The sequence below is a fragment of the Tyto alba genome, unplaced genomic scaffold, assembly GCF_018691265.1.
Source record: "Tyto alba isolate M040663 unplaced genomic scaffold, T.alba_DEE_v4.0 Super-Scaffold_19, whole genome shotgun sequence".
Lineage (NCBI taxonomy): Eukaryota > Metazoa > Chordata > Aves > Strigiformes > Tytonidae > Tyto > Tyto alba.
The window spans coordinates 5,731,793-5,752,382 of NW_024881281.1; the positions used below are offsets into that span (position 1 = coordinate 5,731,793).

Genomic DNA, 20,590 nt, shown 5'->3' on the forward strand with positions numbered 1-20,590 from the left:
TCCAGCAGCCAGCGCAGAGTGGCTCGGTGCTGGTGCCAACACCATCTGCCTGCTGCAGGGCTGGCTGCCCCGAGCCAGGGGGCTGGGGAGGGGGGGTCACACCCACCCACCCACCCGTGCCGTGCCCACCTGCCCTTGAGCCCAGGTTTCACTGCTTGGGGGATGATGAGCCCAGCCCCAGTTGGGGCTATTTAGGGATGGGGAAGGGTGGGTGGGGAAAAAGGAAGGGTGAGGTGTTTTGGGGGTGGGATGTGGTGAGGAGGGTGCAGCACGGGGGAGGCAGGGTATGATGGGATGGACACCGAGGGCCTTTCCCGCGGCCCTCAGGGGCGGTCGCCGGTGTTTGGGGCGGGTAGAAGATTCCCCACCCCCAGCTTTCAGCTCCCAGCATTTGGTAGGCGCCGCACTCGGAGAGTTACGGCGTGTGTGTGTGTGGGGGGGGTTGGCAGGGAGGAGCACACCCCCCCTCACCTTTCCCAGCTTGCAGGATTGGCGGGCGCCGCACTCGGAGCTTTACGGCGTTGGCGGGGGGGGGGAGGCGGAGATCTTCCCCCAACCCCCCCACCTCCACCCGCCTTCGCTACCTCCAGTCTCCGGGATTGGCGGGCGCCGCGCTCGGAGCGTTACGGTCGGGGGGGGGGGGGGGGGTGGGGGGCCAGGCCCCGGGATTGGCGGGCGCCGCGCTCGGTGCGTTACGGCGCGGCCGTGCCCGCAGCGCGGAGCTGTCCGCGGTGCTGACCGCCGCCGGCCATGGGCTCGCCGCCGCCCGCGCTGCTCCTGCCGCTCCTCGCCGCGCTGCTCCGCGCACCGGCACACGGTAAGCATCGACACCCCCCCCCCCCCCGCCCCACAACCGCCCCCCGCCCCCCCACATCCCACCCCCCTTCCCCCCACCCCCCCCCCCCGCCACCCACACCGACCACCCGTGGTACCCGTGGCCCCAGCCCTGCTCTGTCGCCGCTAAACTTTGCCAACTTGTGCTCGCCCCCGCCTCGGCGGGGGCGCCCCCCCCCCCCATATACACACACACACACACACCCGGGGGCGTGCAGAGCGGTTTGCAGCCGGGCTGGTGCAACGCCGCCCCCGGCGACAGCCCCTCTGCCGGTATTACCGGAGATGGAGGCGGGCGGGGGGCACCGCTGCACCGAGGGCTGGGCAGGCACGGCAGCCCGGCGGGACCCGCTCCCCCCGAGCCCTTCGAGCCACCCCCCCGGTGGTGAGCTGTGAGCCGGTCCCTCCGTATGGTCCCTACCGTGGGGGCATTGGGGAGCGGGGCTCTCCCCACCCCGATTGGGGTGACCCCTCTGGCTCCGGGGAGGGTGTAGGGAAGGCACAGGGATGGCGGGTGTTGGTCCTTCCCCAAGAGAGCAGCCAACACCCAGCTCAGCTCCTTGGCTCTGCCATCCATGGGGCATGGGCTGCCTCGATGCCTTGTGGCTCCGTTGACCCAAAAACCAGGATTGGGGATCTTTTGGGGTGTGGGGAGACCTGCTGGGGCTTGGGGTGCCCCGGTCCGCTGTGGTCATGCCGATGGTGGGCAGCATGCCTGGGGTGAGGAGCGGGTGGGGGTTCGGCACCGCTGGCCCCAGCGGGGTGCAGGCTGCCGGCACAGCTCGGCCGAGCCGCAGGCAGCAGCCGTGCGGGGAGTTACATAAACTCCCCATCTGGCAGCCGAGCCCAGCCCGGGAAGGGTGTCATGGCCCTGTGCCCACTGCTATTCCTGTCTCCCTCTGCCACTGCAGCCCTCTCATGTGTGTGGGGGGGGCATGTGTGGGGGACCCTCTTCATGGCAGCAAATGGGGCAAGGCCACGGCACCCCCATCTCCTGCCCTGTCGGGGGGCAGCAAGGCTGGAGGGGGGGGGGGGTCCCTGTTCCTGGCTCTGTCCTGGGACTGGGGCCCTGGGCAGGGCAGGCTTCGCCTGAGGGAGGCTGGTGCTTACCATGTCAGTCTAATGATTTCTAATGAGCAATTACCTCTAGTCAGTCCCCTAATTTCTGAATATCAATAAAGTTAATTAAACTCCGCATGTGCATTTCCCAGAGTGTTAGAGGTAGGGATGCCCTGGGAGGTGCTGAGCTCTTCCCAGGACTGGGGAGCCACAGGGTCCCGACCACCCTGCGCCCCTTCCATGTGCTGGGGCTGCCTGTGGGGCTCACCCACCCACCCACTATCGCCCCTCAGACAGGGCTCCCAGCCCAGCACCCCGATATCCGTGCAGCACTGACACGCTCAGTGTCACCGTGGCCTTGATGTGGCATTGATGGGCTGGTGCATGGTGGGGACGTGACATGGGTCTGGGGGACACGGGGACGGGAGTCTTGGACCCCTCACCCAGCGTGGGGGGCTCAGCAATTCAGGGCCTGATCCCCTCTCTCTCTCTCTCCTGCTACCCTGTGCAGTGACCTGCAGGCCTGGTCCAGCTGTGGGGCAGCACCAGTGCCCATGGGGGTTTGCCCCAGCAGAAAGTGGGATCTGGGCCCCACAACGCTGGTGCATCTGGGGGGTACAGTGTCAGGCACAGCTCCATCCACCCTGCCCTACCACACCCCCTCTCCTCAGTTCTCCAAAGCTATGGCAGGCCTGGCTTTTTTTTTTGGGGGGGGGGGCAGGGGAGGGTCATCTTTGCCCTGCTGAAGGGAGTTCCTAATTTGGGGTCCTGGCAGCTTGGGGTACTGGGAAGCAGCGTGGGTTGTGGAGGAGGGCTCAGGAGCTGTGCTGTGCTGTTCAGCATCAGCTGGATGCACCGTGCCCATGGGGACGATGGTTCTGGGGGACACAATGGCCCTGGGGATGTGGGTGCTGGTCGAGGCCTCAGTGTGAGGAGGGGGGAAGGAAACAGGCGTCTGCTACAGTAATTAACGGCGTGTGTGCTAGTCCCTTGCGTGCCTTGGAGGAGTTCATCACCGCCACGCTGTCGTGCCACCAGGCCAGGATTATCTGGATAATGCTCTTAAGCCGGAGGGCGGGAGGGCAGGGCTGCCCCGCAGGGACGCAGAGCCCGGGCTGGGCCAGCCACCCCCACAGTCCCCCCCAGGAACCTGGTCTCCCCAGGACCAGCTGCGGGTTAGCGCTGGCAGGGATGGATTTGGCACATGGTGCCGTGCTGGGCCAGAGCAACAGAAACACGGCGGGGAAAACAGGGTGCAAAAAGAGCCTGGGCAAGAGCACAGCAAGGGCACCCCCAGGGCTGGTGCAGAACAGTGCGGGGTTCCCCGAGGTGGTGTTGGGGGGACCCCCCCGGACTGGCATGAGGCTCACCAGGGCTGCGTCTCGCCCTGAGCCAGGGTGGGAGCCGGGGCTGACCCCGGGCTGCCGGGCCCCCCCCCTGTAAGAAGAGGCAGGCCCTGGGGGAGGCGGATGAAGTTGTGTCTCCGGCAGCTCCGGCGGGAGAGGATAATTTCGCCTCCAATCAATTCTTTAAATGCGCACAATTGAAAGATTGCCTTTGAAAGCTGCCTATAACCAGGGAGGTAATGGATTCCCTCCAGTCGCAGGCAGCAGCTTGGGAGCAGCAGCATCCCTTCCTCCGGCTGCCAGGGAGACGGGGCCAGCCGGGGAACCGGCACCTCTCCCGCCACCTCGAGTGGGCAAAGGGGTCACCTGGAGCTGTCGGAGGCAGCCAGGGATGTCTCCATCTGCCCAGCTCCCCACAGGCCTGCGCCATGCTGAGACCTAATGCCGCTTGTCACATCGTTCAAGGCGTTGGAGAATCCCATCGGCTGGGGTTGGGGATGAGCTCGATCCTCTGCTTGCGGAAGAAGCAGCAGGAGCTGGCCTGCACGCTCGCCGTGCCAGCAGGGGTTATTACATATATAATTTAAATGCAGTAACGAGCTGTGCTGAAGGGATCAAATATTAATCAGCCGCGAGAGCACTGCTGTGACCCTGCGAAAATGGAGAGAGGTGTTTGCAATGCCAGATCAGCCGGCGCTGGGCGATGCGTGGGGGCAATGCCCGGGCAGGGCGGGTTTTGGTGGCCCCCAGCTGCCCTGGAGGGTGGCAGCAGAGGGGGACACGTGGCCTTTGGTGGCTTCTAGAACTCGATGGTCCATCCTACGCGAAGAACAGTGATGGGGCAGGGTGTGGGGTTTGCTGGCAAGGGGATGCCCGCGGTGAATTCCCAGGGGGGCAAAGGCAGGCACGGGAGGCAGACGGTGATGCTCCATTGCTTCCCACCCGCTGGGAGGGAACGGTGTCTGCGGAGAAGATGACATGGCTGAGCAGCCCAACACAGAGCCCAACAAGCAGCTCTCGCTCACCTCCCTCAACCGGATTTCAATTACTGTCACTGGCAGCGGGCAGAGGGAAGGGGAGCCGGGAGGGTAGCGAGGCTCTGCTCTCCCTGCCTGCCTCCTGCCCCACACTGGGCAGGCACCCCCAGCACCCAGGGGTGCCCGGTGGGCTGGGTGCTCCCCACCACCACCCTGGGTGTGTCAGGGAGGTGAGCAGTGTGGGATCCGGGGGGAGCCCAGAGCTGGCACAGATCCCTGTAGAGGGCTAGCACCCATGCCATGAGCACCCCGGGGTGGCACAGAGTGGGTGCTGCCCAGCAGCGGGGGCTCTGTCACAGGGGGTCCTGATGCAGGGCTGGGGGGGGAGGGCTGATTTAGGTGCTTCCAGCATGGGGGGCTGGGGGGTGGGCAGGCACAGCACCGCGCAGCTTCAGCGCTTGGGTCCAAAATAGCAGCAGACATGCAATTTATCACCGCCGCTGCTCAGGGAAATTGCTGTACAAATGCATTAGCTCCGCAGGGAGAGCGGGGGAAGCGGGATTACACGGGCCGTGGGCGGCGAGGAGGGGACGGGGGCACCGCTGGCACCCACCGGCTGGGGAGGGAGGAAAGCCCCAGGGATGGGCACCCCGGTGCCCACCGGGCTCTGCCCTCACGCCCGCCCGGTGTCGGTGATGCTCGGTGTTTGGTATGTCAGCCGGCACTCGGCTGCCGCCGCCGCGATGCTCCAGGGAACCGGTTGCGGCGACATGTGACATGTGTCAGCGGGTAAATGACTGTTCAATTCAAGGAGAATCGCAAAACATACAAGGTCAAACGCTTCCCTGCCAGCGCCGCCATGAATATTAAAGCCGGGCTCCTCCGGCAGGCGCTGGGGCTGGTGGCCGTGCTCGCCCACGGTGGCACGGGGGGCAGCCCCTTGGGTGCCAGCCCCGCTCAGCCATGGGCATCATCCGGGCTCACTGGTGGTGCTGGGGTGGAGGAGGCTACGGGACAGCAGGACATTCGTGCCAGCATAGGTGCCAATGGTGTGCCAACAGGGTGCCCATCTCGCCACGCTGGGGGGGGCCGGTGGGTTGGTTGTGTGGCAGTGGTGTCAACTGGGCGGTGTGGGGAGCAGGGCTGTGCGGTGGGGAGGGGGCTGCACAGCCCTGCCTGCGCCCACCCACCTCTGCCTGCACCCTCACACCGCCTGTGTGCACCTGCCTGCACCCACACACCCACCCACTCCTGCTTTGCCCACCCACTGCCTGCACCCACCCATCCCTGCCTGCGCTCGTACACCACCCACCCACTCCTGCCTGCATCCCGACGCTTCCCACACCTGCCCACCCACCGCCTGCACCCGCCCTCCTTCCCTGCCTGCTCCTGCCCACGGCACCTTCCTACCCGGAGGCATGCAGGAAGGTGCCCCCCCCTCTCCCTGCCAGGGGTCCCCGTCCCCCAGGGTCACCAGGGCAGGGGACAAAGAGGGGAACTGGCATCAATTGGGCACATCCCCCCTCCTGTGCCCACCGTGGGGACTGGAGGGGGCTGGGGGCCATGGGTGGGGGAGCGTGGCGCCGGCTGCTTGACAGCTCATTCATCACGGCTGCTGGCCTTGGACACGGGGGCAAAGCCAGATTGGATTTTAAATTGGAAAATAAACCTAGACTCCTGCAAGCCCCAACCCCTGCCCTCCTCCTGCACCACAGACCTGGCTGCCCGCACCTCCTGCCTCCCCAGGCTGCCAGCCCCTTCATACAGATGGGGAAACTGAGGCACGGAGCACCATTGTGCCGTGATGCTCCTGGGGCAGCCGAGGGCCCAGCCCTGTCCCCTCCGCTGAGCCGGGCGCTGTGTTATTGCTTTCTTGGTGGGCAGCATCGACCAGTGCTCCCCGGGCGGCCGTGTGCCGCCTTATTTATTTATTTGTGACAGCAGGCAGCATCGATTCCCGCCCGGGGGGGAAACTGCCCGCCACAGTCGGATTAGTCTCTGGCGTCTTCCCGGCTCCTGGCTGCTGTTAATAGACTCCCGCCCAGCAAAGCCGATGTGAGGGATTAGGACCCTGGCCTGGCTGCGACCGTGGGCACGTGCCACGCATGCTAAGGGGCCCCGGTGGGCACTCAGCTAGTGGGGACTTGGCAGCCCCTTCGCAAGGGTCTGTGCCCACCCTGAGCCCTGGGGGGGGGGGGGGGGTGTCCTTACTGCGTGCCAGGGCCTGGCGGGGTGTGACCTGGGCAACAGGGGTCCTTGTCACCACCCCCTGGTCACCCTGAGGGATGCGGGAGGGACAGAGCTGTGGCGCAGTCCCTGGGGATAAGCTGCTTAGAGACATCTGTGGAGGTGGAAGCTCTAATCCTGTGGTGCTCGAGGGGCATGAGTGGCAACATCTGGGCACAAGTGGCAACAGCTGGGCACCCACCGCCTTCCTGCAGTGCCCTGAGCATCCTGCATCCCCCCAAGGGCCAAGAGTATCCCTAGTCCTGAGCATGCCCTGGTGTCGGCGGCATCCTGTGGTACCCAGAGCATCCCCTGGTGTCGGCAGCATCCTGTGGTACCCAGAGCATCCCCTGGTTCCAGCGACATCCTGTGGTACCCAGAGCATCGCCCAGTTCCAGGGACATCCCGTGGTACGCAGAGCACCACACAGAGCTGGTGCCCAGGCACTGCCCAGCCCGGGGGCCACAGCACCCAGATGGGACCTGCTGTAGGAGCTTTGCTGTGGGGTCCGGCCTCACCCCTCAGCCCCGACAGGGACCACCGTGCTCCCCAGAGCCCCAAGAAGCTGAGATGCCATCGGCAGGGGTGTGCAGGGGGCTGGGGTGGGCGTCTCTGACTCTGTTTTCACTGCACGGGGCAGCCACAGCAGTGCAGGGCCTGGCCCTGAGCACTAATCTGCTATTAAAGCCTAAAAGAGATTTTGGCACCCTTCAGTATAAACTCATTAACTTTTATGTTCTAATAAATGGATTCTATTAAAAAATAATTCTGGGCTTGATGGGGGGCAAGCGAACCTTTCGGAGTTGGGGCGGCTGGGTGCTCGCCTCCCCGCCATGGGGCTGTGCCCAGGGCATTGTCACCATCCTGGGGCGATGGAGACGCAGGGTGGGTGGCAGAGCGGTGGGGATGCCTGGCAGCACCTGGCAGCCCCCCCTACACTGCTTGCCCAAGTTAATGTCTCTTAATAGTCCCTTAAAAGTGGCAGTCGCAGAGTAATTAATCTTTGCGGGGCCCTGCCCTACTACAGATCGGTATAATTACCCAGTAATTGGCAGTATCGTGTCATCAGAGCCTGTGCACGGCGGCGAGACGTGCCCACACACTATCACAGCCTCACACCCCGCACCGGGCCATGGAGGGATGCTGGGTGTCACTGTGGCATCCCTGCCACCATCACATCCCCCCTGCTGTGGCCCGGTGGGGCTGGGGAGCTGTGCCCCCCGAGGACAGGGGACCGTGCAGTGCTGGATCCATCAGGGAGAGGTGCTGGGTGGCTCATTAGGGCTGATTAAATACTTACTTTTTTTTTTTTTTTTTTTTTGGTTTAAAGTCTGTAAACAGCTGGGCTAGGCATGCAGGGGATTTGCTCAGGGACTGATGCACCAGGGAGCTGTGGCAGGGGGGTCCCCGTGGCTGCAGGTGGGAGGTGGGGAGGATCAGCGGTGAGGGGGTCCCTGACAGATTGACATTGCCCGGGGACAGCCTGGCCGGTGGGTGAATGGGGAGAAGCTGAGCTCACAGACTCATTGCACTGGTGGCCTGGAGCTGTGTCCCAGGGTTCAGGCTCCGGTGGCAACCCCGGTGCAGCTGGTCTTGGCAGACATGGCAATCACCTCCGTGTCTCCACCACGGGGATGCGGGGTCCCGAGGGACCCTTGGCACAGGACGGCCACCTCCATGGAGAGGCACAAGCTGTGACCAGGGTCACCCAACCCCAGTGCTGGCCCCACCAGGGCTCTGTCACGGGAGGGGTGGGCACCCCTTAACGTGGTACAAGTGGCAGCTGTGCATTAATTAGCCAGGGCTTAATCACCAGGGCTGCCCCAGTGAAGGATATGCTGGGGTGAGGTGTGGCAGGGTCCCCCTGCACAGGGTCAACGTACTTGTTTGCTGTCCCAGTTTTGGCGCAGATTTTGGTGGGCAGGGCAGCGCTGGCCTGTGGTGAAGTGTTGGTTCGCGGTGCAGCATCAGTCCCCAGCGCCGCGTTCATCCCCGGCCCCGCACCAGTCCACATCCAAGGGGTCGTCCCGGGTGCCACATCGAGCGCAGCACTGGTCTGCGATGAAGCACCGGTCCCTGGTGCCACATCAGCCCCTGCCGCAGCACCAGTCCGTGGCGCGTCACTGGTCCAGAATGAAGCATCAGCCCCCGGTGCAGAATCAGTTTACGAAGCAGCATCGTTCCACGGGTCCCCAGTACCCCACTGTCTCTCTCTTCCCCTCAGGCTTCAACGGGCTGGCGAGGAAGTCAGGGGAGAGCGCCGAGGCTGAGGGGGAGCCGACGGCGCTGCCCACGCCAGCGGAGCGGGAGGCGGAGGCTCGTTTCGTGAGCACAGCGCCCACGCTGAAGCTCCTCAACCACCACCCGCTGCTGGAGGACCTGCTGCACGAAGCCTTCTTGAAGAAGGACTACCTGGGCCAGGCGCCATTCCTGCCCGCTGGCCCTGGCCCCATCCTGCCTGCCAGTGCCCTCCAGCCAGACCCCGGCCCCCCAGCCCCCGAGCCCCCGCCACGCACCCCTGCCCTGCCCAGGGCCGCCTTCCCCACCGACCCGTTGACCACTCCGGCGGGGCGCCCAGGGCCATGGGGGGAGGCATGGGGGGCCATGCCGGGTGCCGATCTCTCGTGGTCCCCTGATGGGGTGCTGGAGTCAGGCCCCGTGTCCCCCAGCCAGGCACCCACATCCCTGGAACCCCGCACTGGGGCTGCCGTGGTCCCCGGGGATGAGGAGGGGACCACCACCACCTCCACCATCACCACCACCACTGTCACCACGCTGCAGGGGCCAGGTGAGCGCTGGGGAGGGAGCTGGGGGGGACTGGGGCAAAGCGAGGCTGAGCCGGGGTCTCCTCTGTCACCAGTCCCCTGCAACCGGACGCTGGCAGGCCCCGAGGGCTGGCTGGTGTCCCCAGAGCCAGCCGGTGTCCCCTACGATGGCAGCCTGGACTGTACCTACACTGTCTCCGTCTACCCTGGCTACGGCGTGGAGCTCAAGGTGAGCTGGGGGCTGTGGGTGGGATAGGATGCCAAGTGTGGCATGTCCCCTGCTCTGTGTCCCCTGCTCCGTGCTGCAGCCATGTGGCCGTGCACAGCGTGCCAAGCAGGCGGTCCTGCCCCTGTCCCCATGTCCCCAAGCCAGGAGAGCCAGCTCAGGGCATCACCCACCCTGGGGCTGCGGGGTAGGGATGCAGGCACGGGGGCTGGTGGGAGCCCTGTGCCCACCGGCTGCCGCGGCTGGCACCCAGCTCGGGAGAAGCAACGTGGGATTTAATTACTGAAGCACTGATGGAGAAGGCGTAAGCAATGCCGGCGGGTGTGACGCTGTGGTGCAGAGCCAGGAAAACCCGGCACCCATCTGCCAGGAGCAGAGGCTGGCGGCAGCTCCCACGGTGCCGAGGCCACGTGCTGCTCCGTCGGTGACACGTGGCCATGCGTCCCCACCGCCGCCCGGCCCCACCAAAAACCGGTGGCAGCAGCTCCGTGGTCACCCCCTGCTCCTTCAGCTCACACAGCAGCGCTTGCCAGTGCTGCTGCTCATCGCCGCGCAGCGCTGCTTAATTAACGTCATTAATAGCCAACTGCTCCAGAGCGCTGCCTGTCGGCGTGGGCCCGGCTGTGCCGCGGCATTCTGGTGGAGCTGCTGGCCGGGCCCTGCCGCTCATTGCAGCGCGGGGTGGCTTATGGCACTGCTAACTGTATTTGAAAGGCGCTGCCCCGCACAGTCAAGCTCCGGGGTGCTGTCGACCACCCGAGGTCCGGCTCTGAGCCGGGTGCCGGGGCGATGCCGGGGCGGTGACGCCTGGTGTCCCCCGCAGGTACAGAACATCAGCCTGGCGGAGGGGGAGACGCTGACGGTGGAGAGCGCGGGGGGTCTGGAGCCCACCCTCCTGGCCAACGAGTCCTTCCTGCTGCGGGGTCAGGTCATCCGCAGCCCCGCCAACCTCCTCACCCTCCGCTTCCAGAGCCCCCGGCCCCCCAGCCCCGGCTCCTACCACTTCCATTACCAAGGTATGGGGCAGTGCCCGCCGCTGGCACGACCCCCCAGTACCCCCTCGGGGGCTCCCCCGCCGGCATGGCGCTAATTTGGAGCGCGGCGATGCACGGCAGTTTATCTGTGCTGCTGGCCGGTTAAGCGGGCACCGACCCAGGGAAGAATGCTAATGGAGAGCTAATTGGCGTGAGCAATTACGGGCTCATTTAGCAGCATTACTGGTAGCCATCGGCATGGTGTCACCCAGCCCTGCAGCACCCAGGCACTCCCAGGGGGCCGGGGAGATGGGTGCTGTGCACGGGGTGGCCTGGGGTCTCAGCGGGGTTTATTATCCCACCCTGTAACGCCGCTACCTGCTCCCAGCCTACCTGCTGAGCTGCCCCTTCCCGGCGCGGCCGGCTTTCGGGGAGGTCTCGGTCAGCAGCCTGCACCCCGGCGGGGAAGCCCGATTCCGCTGCACCCCTGGCTACCAGCTGCACGGCGCCCGCCGGCTCACTTGCCGCAATGCCACCCGCCCCTTCTGGAGCACCCGTGAGCCCCTCTGCCTCGGTAAGGACCAGCATCGGGGGGATGTGGCACAGCTGGCACCGTACAGCCGGCCGCTGATGGTCCCTCTCCCGCAGCGGCATGCGGTGGGGTGGTCCGGAATGCCACGGTGGGACGCATCGTCTCGCCCGGCTTCCCCGGGAACTACAGCAACAACCTGACTTGCCACTGGCTGCTGGAGGCGCCCGCCGGCCACCGCCTGCACCTCCACTTCGAGAAGGTCTCGCTGGCAGAGGATGACGACAGGTTTGGCCACTGTCAAGGGGGGAAAGCAGGGGGGGGGCACGTTGGGGCAGCGCCGCACCAGGCACACGGCCGTGTTCAAGGATGGGGATGGGGGCTGTTGGCCACATTCAAGGAGGGGTGCCGCTGGCCAGATCCAAGGATGGTTGCCACTGGCCAGATCCAAGGATGGGTGCTGTTGGCCATGCCCACAGATGAGTGCTATTGGCAATATTCAAGGCTGGGTGCCGTTGGCCATATTGAAGGATAGATTCCATTGGCCACATTCAAGGATCAGTGTTGTTGGCCGTGCCCGAGCGTGAACACTGTTGGGCATTGGCCACAGTCAAGGATAGGTGCTGTTGGCCATGTTCAAGGGAGATACCGTTGGCCATGCCCAAGAATGGGTGCCATTCATCATGTTCAAGGATGGGTGCTGTTGGCTATGGCTGGGGCTGGGTGCTACTATCCATGCCCAAGGTTGGGTGCTGTTGTCCATGGCCAGTGCAGCACCCTGCCCCTGCCATGCCTTGGCAGGCTCATCATCCGCAACGGCAACAACGTGGAGGCACCACCAGTGTATGACTCCTACGAGGTGGAGTACCTGCCCATCGAGGGGCTGCTCAGCACCGCGCGCCACTTCTTCGTGGAGCTCACCACCGACAGCAGTGGGGCCGCTGCGGGCATGGCGCTGCGCTACGAGGGTAGGGGGCTGGGGCGTAGGGTGGCACCTGGGCATCCCTGCGCCCACCTGGCCCCTGCAGACCTTCGCCCCTGTGCCCGCAGCCTTCGAGCAGGGGCATTGCTATGAACCCTTTGTCAAGTATGGGAACTTCACGGCCAGTGACCCCCGGTACCCCGTGGGCACCACAGTGGAGTTCAGCTGCGATCCCGGCTACACGCTGGAGCAGGGCTCCACCATCATCGAGTGCGTCGATCCCAATGACCCGCAGTGGAATGAGACGGAGCCGGCGTGTCGCGGTGGGCGCCGGGGCCGGGGGGGTCTGGAGCTGGGGGTTCAGTGGGTGCCAGACTTGGGGGGTACCATGGGTGCTGGAGCTGGGGGTTGCTGTGGATGCTGGAGCTGGGGATGGGCCATGATGGATGCTGGAGCCACCATGCCGTGGTGCGTGCTGGAGCTCAGGGACACGGTGGGAGCCAGAGCCAAAGGGAATGGTGGGTGCTGGAGCTGGGATGGTGAAGTGGGTGCTGGATCTGGGGGTTGCTGTGGGTGCTGGAGACGGGGATGGGCTGTCATGGTTGCTGGAGCCACCATGCCGTGGTGCGTGCTTGAGCCAGAGCCAACGAGGATGGTGGGTGCTGGAGCTGGGATGCTGGAGTGGGTGCTGGAGCTGGGGGGGCTGGAGTGGGTGCTGGAGCTGGGGGGGCTGGAGTGGGTGCTGGAGATGGGGGGGCTGGAGTGGGTGCTGGAGATGGGGGGGCTGGAGTGGGTGCTGGAGCTGGGGGGGCTGGAGTGGGTGCTGGAGATGGGGGGGCTGGAGTGGGTGCTGGAGATGGGGGGGCTGGAGTGGGTGCTGGACACTGGGCGGTGGGTGCTGTGGCGGGTGTCCCCGTGGCAGTGCCGAGCCCGGCGTGCGCCCGCAGCGGTGTGCAGCGGGGAGCTGACGGACGCGGCCGGCGTGGTGCTGTCGCCCAACTGGCCGGAGGCGTACGGCAAGGGCCAGGACTGCATCTGGGGGCTGCACGTGGAGGAGGACAAGCGTGTCATGCTGGACGTCCGCGTGTGAGTGCAGTGGCAACCTGGGGATGGGGGAACGGGGCGGGGGGGCGGGGTCCATGCACCCCCCCCGTCCTCATGGCCCTGCCACCCCCAGGCTGCGGCTGGGCACGGGGGACGTGCTGACCTTCTATGATGGGGACGACCTGACGGCACGCATCCTGGGCCAGTACACGGGTGCCCACGGCCGCTTCAAGCTCTACGCCTCCTCCGCCGACGTCACCGTCCAGTTCCAGTCTGACCCCGGTGCCGGCGCCTTCGCCTATCGGCAAGGCTTCGTCATCCACTTCTCCGGTGAGCCCCACGGTGGGATGGTGTCCCCAGTGTCCCCAGTGTCCCTACCGCCCTGCTCACCCCACCGTTCCCACAGAGGTCCCCCGTAACGACACCTGCCCCGAGCTGCCGGACATCGCCAACGGTTGGAAGACATCCTCGCAGCCGGAGCTCCTCCACGGCACCGTGGTCACCTATCATTGCTACCCCGGCTTCCAGCTGTCCGGCACCGACCTCCTGATGTGCCACTGGGACCTGACGTGGAGCGGCGACCTGCCCTCCTGCGAGCGGGGTGAGGGGTGGCTGCCGGCGTCCCCCTGCCCCACGGCGCATCCCTGGCAGCCACCGTCACCGCCGGTCCCTCCCGCCTGCAGTGACCTCCTGCCGGGACCCCGGGGACGCCGAACACAGCCGCAGGGTGGTCTCCAGCCCTAAATTCCCGGTGGGAGCCACCGTGCAGTACGTCTGTGACAAGGGCTACATCCTGGCGGGCGCCGGGACCCTCACCTGCCACGACCGCGCCGTGGGGGGACCCAAGTGGAGCGACCGTCTCCCCAAGTGCATCCGTGAGTCAGGTACCCCCTCCCTGGGGACGTCCCCTAAACCAGCGGCGTGCACTGATGCCACCGCGCCCCTGCCCCGCAGCGGAGACGTACGAGCCTTGTCACAACCCCGGTGTGCCGGCGGGTGGGCGGCAGAGCCCCGAGCGGCGGCTGTACCCAGCGGGAGCCACTTTACACTTCTCCTGCACCGCTGGCCGGGTGCTGCTGGGCGAGGGCAGCCTGCGCTGCCTGCCTGGGCACCCCTCGCACTGGAGCGGCTCGCCTCCCATCTGCAAGGCCGGTGAGAAGACACTCTCCCCCCCCCCCCTCACCCCGGCACCCCACCAGCACCGCTCGGTACCCCTCTTCTCACCGCTGATGCCGGCTTCTTGCTTCCAGCCTCCTACGATGAGTTTTACAGCAACCGCAACCTGGATGGTAAGGGCAAGGGTTTGCCGGGGCAGCCTGGGGTGCGGACGGGCACCCCGATGTGGGGTGGCCCTTTGGTGAGCCCCCAACTCTCCCGGGCAGCCGTGGCCAAGGCTGTGCCCTCGGGGACGGCACTGGAGGGCACCAATGTCGCCATCGCTGTCTTCCTGCCCGTGCTGGTGGTGGCTCTGCTCATCGGGGGCATTTACCTCTACTTCTCCAAGTGAGTGGCTGGGTGGCCCTCGTCACCCCATGGGGTCCCCACAGCTCCCCCACTGCCCACCCAAGCTGCCCTCTCCTCACAGGCTCCAGGGGAAGCCGGCCCTGCAGCTGCCCCTCTCCGGCTCCCACCCCTACGACCACATCACCGTGGAGTCAGCTTTCGACAATCCCACCTACGAGACAGGAGTAAGTACTAGCCCCCAGGCCCCCCCGGCTGGGGCTGGGCACCCTGGGGACCCTGCATGGCATGGGCCATGTGTGACAGGGGCTGTGCGTGGGGTGGCACAGGCGTGGGGTGGGGCCGTGCACTCCAGGGACCACGTACAGGATGGGATGTCCAAGCAAGGTCCATTCACATGATGGACATAAATCCAGGAAACCACACATGGGATGGGACATCCATAGATGGACATTCATCCAGGGACCATGCATGGGATGGGACACACATCCTGGGGACCACACATCACCTGGGGCATCCATTCCAGGGATCATGCATTAGATAGGACATCCATGCAGGGCCCGTGCACATGATGGGACATCCAACCATGGACCTCACATCATCTGGGACATCTATCCATGGACCTCACATCATCTGGGACATCTATCCATGGACCACACATGGGCTGGGACATCCATCCATGGACCATATATGGGCTGGGACATGCATCCAGGGAACACACATCATCTGAGACATCTACCCATAGGCCACACATGGTCTGGGACATGCATCCAGGGACCACACATCATCTGGGACATCCATCCATGGACCACACACGGGCTGGGACATCCATCCATGGACCACACATCATCTGAGACATCCATCCATGGACCATATATGGGCTGGGACATCCATCCAGGGACCACACATCATCTGGGACATCTACCCATAGACCACACATGGGATGGGACATGGATCCCCAGGGCTGTCTGTGATCTGGGATGTGCCCCCAGGTCCCAGAGGGGTGGGAGATGCCCTGTCCCTGTCCCGGGCACCCCGCCGCACCACCAAGTGTCCAACCCCTCGCAGTCTGTTTTCTTTGCAGGAGACGAGGGAATATGAGGTGTCCATCTAGGCGTGGAGCTGGGCGCCCCAGCCACCCCTCCCGGGTCCCCCCCGTGCCCGCTGGCCCCTGGCACGGGTCGGCCACACCTCTCCCAAGGAGACTCAAGCCAGGACTGACCCAGGCACCGGTCACCCCCCTGCCACCCCCAACCCACCCAGACCCCTGTGGGGTCTGCCTGAGCCCCGCTGTCACCTGCCCCCCCGCCTCAGGACTTACAGGGTGCTGAGCCGCAGGGGGTCTCCAGGCCCCATCCTGACTCCCCCCCCAAAGCCCTGCAGGGGCACAGCAGCCCCCCCAGCCCCTGTGATAGAGGGGGGACCTGGGCAGGGGGAGTGGGGCCACAGGGACCCCTCCCCACATAAGGACAGGGCTCCCCAGGGCTGCAGTGGGGAAGGGAGCAGTGGGACACCCTGCAAAGTCCCGGGGGTGGGGAGAGCGAGGGGCTTGGGTGGCCATGGGGGTGCTCCCCCCCCCCTCCAAAACACAGGGCCTGCCCCCCCCCCCCCCCCCCCGCACCCCCATATCTCCCACCACCGCCATGCAGGGATGTGTTGCCCCCCCCACTCCCGTACCCCGAGCATGATGCGTCCGTGTCGTCTCCCCGCTTCAACCGGTCCCCCGCTTGCTTCGCCCTCCCCGGGGTGTGTGTGTGTGTGTCCCCCCCCCCAAACCCCGTCCCGGTACCTTACCTGGGCCAAATCCGGGCTGCCAGCCCGGGGTGACGGGGTGGGCTGGGGGGCACCGGGCATGGCTGTGCCCCCCAGCCGCGTCCCGCCCGGGCTGGTTGCCACGGCCCCGGCCCCAGACCGCCCCCCCCCCCGCCCCCGTCTGAAGAGGACCCCCCCCCCATCTTTTGGTTGTTTCATTAATAAAAACTGGTGTTTTAGAAAAAGCAGTGGCGTTTATCTCAACTGGGCCAGGCAGCCCATAATGGGGGGTACATCCCGCCAGGGTGGACCTTGAGCCCCCCCTGCCCCCACTCTGCACCCCCAGACAGTATCCTCATGGCATCGCCCCGCCCACTCCTCCACAATCCGGCGGGGGGGGGAAGAAAAGGCAGTGCCGCTTTAAGAGGCGTGGCTTCCTGCGGGTGGCGTCACACGCAGGGTGCCGCTCCGGCGCGCCGCTCGCCGCGCGCCCCCTGCCGGCGGGCGGGCCCCGCCGCGCCGCCTCGCCCCGCCCCGCGCCGTGACGTCACCGACGGCCGCGCTTTATCCTCCCCCCCCCCCCCCCCCTTCTCCCTCCCGCCCCGGAACGTGACGGCTGCCACGCGCCTGCGCGCCGCCCCGCCTCTCCCGCGCCTTGGCGCGCCTGCGCCGGGGGAGGGGGCGGAGCCGGTGGCGCTCCTGCGCAATGGCGGCGCGTGCACACACATACACACACACACCACCCCCCCCCCCCCAAGTCGCGCCAGCGCCGAGAGCGGGAGGCGGTGCGGGGCCGCGCATGCGCGCGGGTTGAAGGAGTGGAGGGGGGGGCGCTCCCCCCCCCCCCCCCCCCCCTTTCCCCTCTTCTCCCGGCGGCGGGGCGCGGTTCTGCGCATGCGCGGGCGGCGGCGGCGGCGGCGGCGGCGGCGGGGCCCTGAGCGTCGGCGCCGCCTGTGTGTGCGGGGCGTGCGCGGGGCGCGTGCGGCGGCGGGCGCGGGGCCGCGCCGCCCCCTCCCTCCTCCCCCCCCCCCCCCCCACCCCCCTCCCTTTGCGCGGCATGGCAGCGGGCGCGGGGACCCCCGCAGCCGCCCCCGGGCCCGGCTGGAGGAGGAGGAGGACGACGGGCAAACCGCAGCGGCCCGTGGGCTAGGCCCCGCCGCCCGCCCCCGCCGCCCCCCTCCCTCGACGCGGAGCCGCCGCCGCTGAGGGGCCGCTCCTCCCCCCTACTCCCCTCCCCCCCCACCCCAAGCTTCGCTCCCTCTCGCCGGGGGGGGCTCTCGGGGCCGCTCCCGGGCTGGATGAATGTGGGAGAAGATGGAGACCAAGACGATCGTCTACGATCTGGACACCTCCGGGGGGCTCATGGAGGTGAGAGCCGGGCCGCGGCGGGGGGGGGGGGAGGCCTGACCGGGGAGGCCGCGGGGCTGCAAAATGGCGAGGGGACCCCCACACTCCCCCCCCCCCCCCCCCCCCGGAGCCCCGTGGCCATACAAGGAAGTGCGGAGGGACGGAGGCGGCTCGCCCAATCCCCGGGAGAGGCCCTCCCGGACACGGGGCCGGCGGGCGGGGCGGGCCTGGCCGAGGCCCTGTCCCGGCTCTGTGTGTGTGTGTGTCCCCCTCCGCCACGGCGGGCCCGGGACCGCTTTCCCCCGGCAGACGGCTGGGAGAAGGGCGCTTGGGGTCAGGGTCCGTCCCAGCCCCTCAGAACCCCTCTCTGTTTGTCTGTCTGTGCATGTGCAGCAAATCCAAGCCCTCCTGGCTCCCCCCAAGAGCGAAGATGGGGAAAAGAAGAGCAGGAGGCCCGAGAAGGAGCCCAGGCGAAGTGGCAGGGCCACTAACCACGATAGCTGCGATAGCTGCAAGGAAGGAGGGGATCTGCTGTGCTGCGATCACTGCCCCGCCGCTTTCCACCTCCAGTGCTGGTAAGGCTTGGCGCTGTCTCCCTCCGGATCTGGCCGTCCCGACTCAGGCAGCACCTTCCCTCCAGCAGCTCCTGCTTCCCATTAGGTCCCTGCCTTGCCATGGGAGGGAGGGGGCACATGGGGCCGGGCGTAGCAGCTAAGGAACAAAAAGGAGGTGCAAACCCCGCTTGGGTCCATCCCCCCACGACTAATCCACAGCGGTTGAGGTGAAAAGCCCCCTGGCTGCTTTCTCTAGGGGGGGAGGGGTGTGTGGGTTCACCACTCTCCTTTCTTTTTGTGCTGAGCAGTGGCCGAGAGGCCTTTAGGAGGAGCGAGGCCGCCGGCTGCACGGCCTGGCTGCTTTCCTTCTGCCCCTATCCGGCCTTGCACCCCACCCCCCCGCCTCCGGATCAGATAACTTCCCCTCCTCACCCCTCTCTGAGGGTGCGTTGCTTTGGGGGGGGGGGGGGCCCGGAGAGTCCTGACCGGAGGCGGGGGGAAGCGGCGGTGGCGTCTCCGCGCCAGGCCTTGACGTTCCCAGCGCTTCCGTGCTGCTGCAGCTGCTGGGAATAATGGAGGTTGCTGTCTCTGTGTCTCCCTGCCTCACTGTTTACAATATGGCGACCTTCCTTTAAATTATATTTTTATTCTCAGCGCCATTTTGGCTGCATATATGACTTCCAAACCCTCGCAGCGCTCCCCTAGTATCTCAAATGTGAAAATACCTTCCTTGTGGAAATCCAGGCCTCCAGACTTTAAAATTGGCCGGGTTTATTCCTTTCCCTCCTTTTTTTCCTTCCTCCTGACTCTTCGGACCTGCTTGTCTCATCCGTGGGAGTGACTGCTGTGAATTGGGGGCAGTCGGGTCCTCTTGCTGGGAGTTGCGTGGCTTTGTTGATGAAGGCAGATCTTTCTGCATGTAAATCTGGGTGCCCTGTGGGAGCCGAGGTGCGTGTGGAGGCGGTGGCAAAGCTCTAGTCGGTAGAGGCTGCAGCGGGGAAGGACTCTCGATGCCTTCCCTCTCAGCTTCCTAAGCTCTCAGCACAAAGCGACCCGCCAAAGGCACATGAACTTTCCGCCCTGAAGTTTTTTTTCCTTTCTGCACTGGGAACCCAGATGCATCCGAGGCCGCCTTACCCGAATCTCCCCTTCAACAGTTGACACCGGCGGGCGGTTTGTGTTAAATTAGCGCAGCCAGAGCGGATAATGGAGTGGAGGAGGGAGTGGGGCAAGTCAAACAGCTGGAGCTCGGGCATACAGAGTATTCTTCCTTAGGGGAGATTTTTTAACCACATTCCTTTCTCTCTTTCATGCTTTGGAGCTTTGTTTGCCACCCTGTTACAGCTGTCTCCTCTTTGCTTTTTTTCTTCTGTTGTGTTTTTTTTTTTTTTTTTTTTCTTCTTTTGCTTGGTGGTTATACTGCGTTTATATGCTAATTGCAGGCCTCTGAACACTTATTAAACTGATTGCTGATACCAAGAAAACTGACTGTGCGGTCACAGTTTTGTAGGGAGTGTCCCGTTAGCAGCGTGGTAGCCAGACGAACCCGACAATGCTGTAGCGTGCAGCCATGACATCATCCCTCCTACCCTGAGGAAGTGCTACTGGTGGTGGTGCAGATCCTCTAATATTTACTGGGAGTACACTAATTAATATTTTTTTTTTCTTGGCCATGCTCCTTGGTATGCTTTACTTTAAGGCTTTTTTTTCTTTATCAGGCGTAGTTGCTTAAAATTCAGTGTTTGCTTTTAGATGCTGCTGAACACATCCCGAGCCACCTCTTAGTGAGGCTGGAGCAATGGCTAAAACTTCCTATTTTAAGATATTTTTTTTAGCTGTGACTAACGGTGTAGAGTTTCCTAGTTGCCTCTGAATCCTAGTTAGTCCTAACTGTAAATGAGACCACTTTGTGCATGGCTAAATTTTGTGCCTTAATTTAGTAAGTTTCTTGTAGTTAATGAGTGGGAAATGGTCATGTCAATCTGATAGCTGTAAAGGTTTGACTATACTTGAGTTAGTTGAATTATAGTTATAAAAAAACCTCTGGCTAGCTAGTCACCCTTCAGAACAGAAATGGAAGGGACAATTCTAATTATACCTCCTCACTTCATTTGTTGCCTTTCCTGGGGTATCTTGTGTGATCATTTTGACAGTAGCCCAGTCCCTGCTGCGGGAGGTGGCAGGGTCTGGCGTGGCGCAGGGGGCTGCTGGCCAGGCTTTGCCTACAGGCCTCCAGCTTGGGCCTGGTTCTGCCTCCCTGCTCATGGACCTTTGTCCATCGCTCAGCCGAGGTCGAGTGAAACAGGTTGTTTCGAAGGGATGCTCAGGTTTTGTTTTTGTGTTTCTTTACCTCCTACACCTTGCTTAAAGTAAACTTCCGTTCTGGATATAAACTTAGGAGTAAAGGCAGCTCTTGCAACTTCCTTTCTGCCTCCTTTTTTTATTTAAAGAGTAGCAGCTGTAATGCAATGCTTGTTTTAAGTCATTTGAATAGCAGTTTAAGTACATAGGTGGGGCATACTAGCTGAACTGTGTTGACAGCTTACCTATTCTTTAAATATTTATTGCAAGCTT

The 20,590-nt window shown here is 64.5% G+C and overlaps 2 protein-coding genes across 7 annotated transcripts in view; both read left to right on the forward strand.

The window, feature by feature from the left end:
• Positions 1–638: 638 nt before the first annotated feature.
• Positions 639–16,311, forward strand: SEZ6 (seizure related 6 homolog). Of its 6 annotated transcripts, none has more exons than XM_042791771.1 (17): positions 639–817; positions 8,667–9,230; positions 9,303–9,436; positions 10,257–10,449; positions 10,796–10,981; positions 11,056–11,224; positions 11,711–11,904; positions 11,987–12,181; positions 12,806–12,944; positions 13,036–13,232; positions 13,309–13,503; positions 13,586–13,777; positions 13,857–14,054; positions 14,153–14,191; positions 14,285–14,405; positions 14,488–14,590; positions 15,109–16,311. In XM_042791771.1, exons 1-17 carry the CDS (start codon positions 751–753, stop codon positions 15,292–15,294), a joined length of 3,072 nt encoding a protein of 1,023 aa, XP_042647705.1. In that variant the 5' UTR covers positions 639–750; the 3' UTR covers positions 15,295–16,311. The 6 variants fall into 6 exon arrangements, with proteins under 6 accessions (XP_042647705.1, XP_042647706.1, XP_042647707.1 ...); XM_042791772.1 differs by having other exon boundaries at positions 640–817; positions 11,738–11,904; XM_042791773.1 differs by having other exon boundaries at positions 640–817; positions 15,432–16,310.
• Positions 16,312–17,077: 766 nt separating this feature from the next.
• PHF12 (PHD finger protein 12) overlaps positions 17,078–20,590 on the forward strand; it is a 32,983-nt gene continuing 29,470 nt past the window's right edge. The window contains exons 1-2 of the mRNA XM_042791823.1: positions 17,078–17,483; positions 17,856–18,037. Coding sequence (XP_042647757.1) covers positions 17,418–17,483; positions 17,856–18,037 — 248 coding nt within the window. The 5' untranslated portion in view covers positions 17,078–17,417. The remainder of the gene's footprint in view (positions 17,484–17,855; positions 18,038–20,590) is intronic.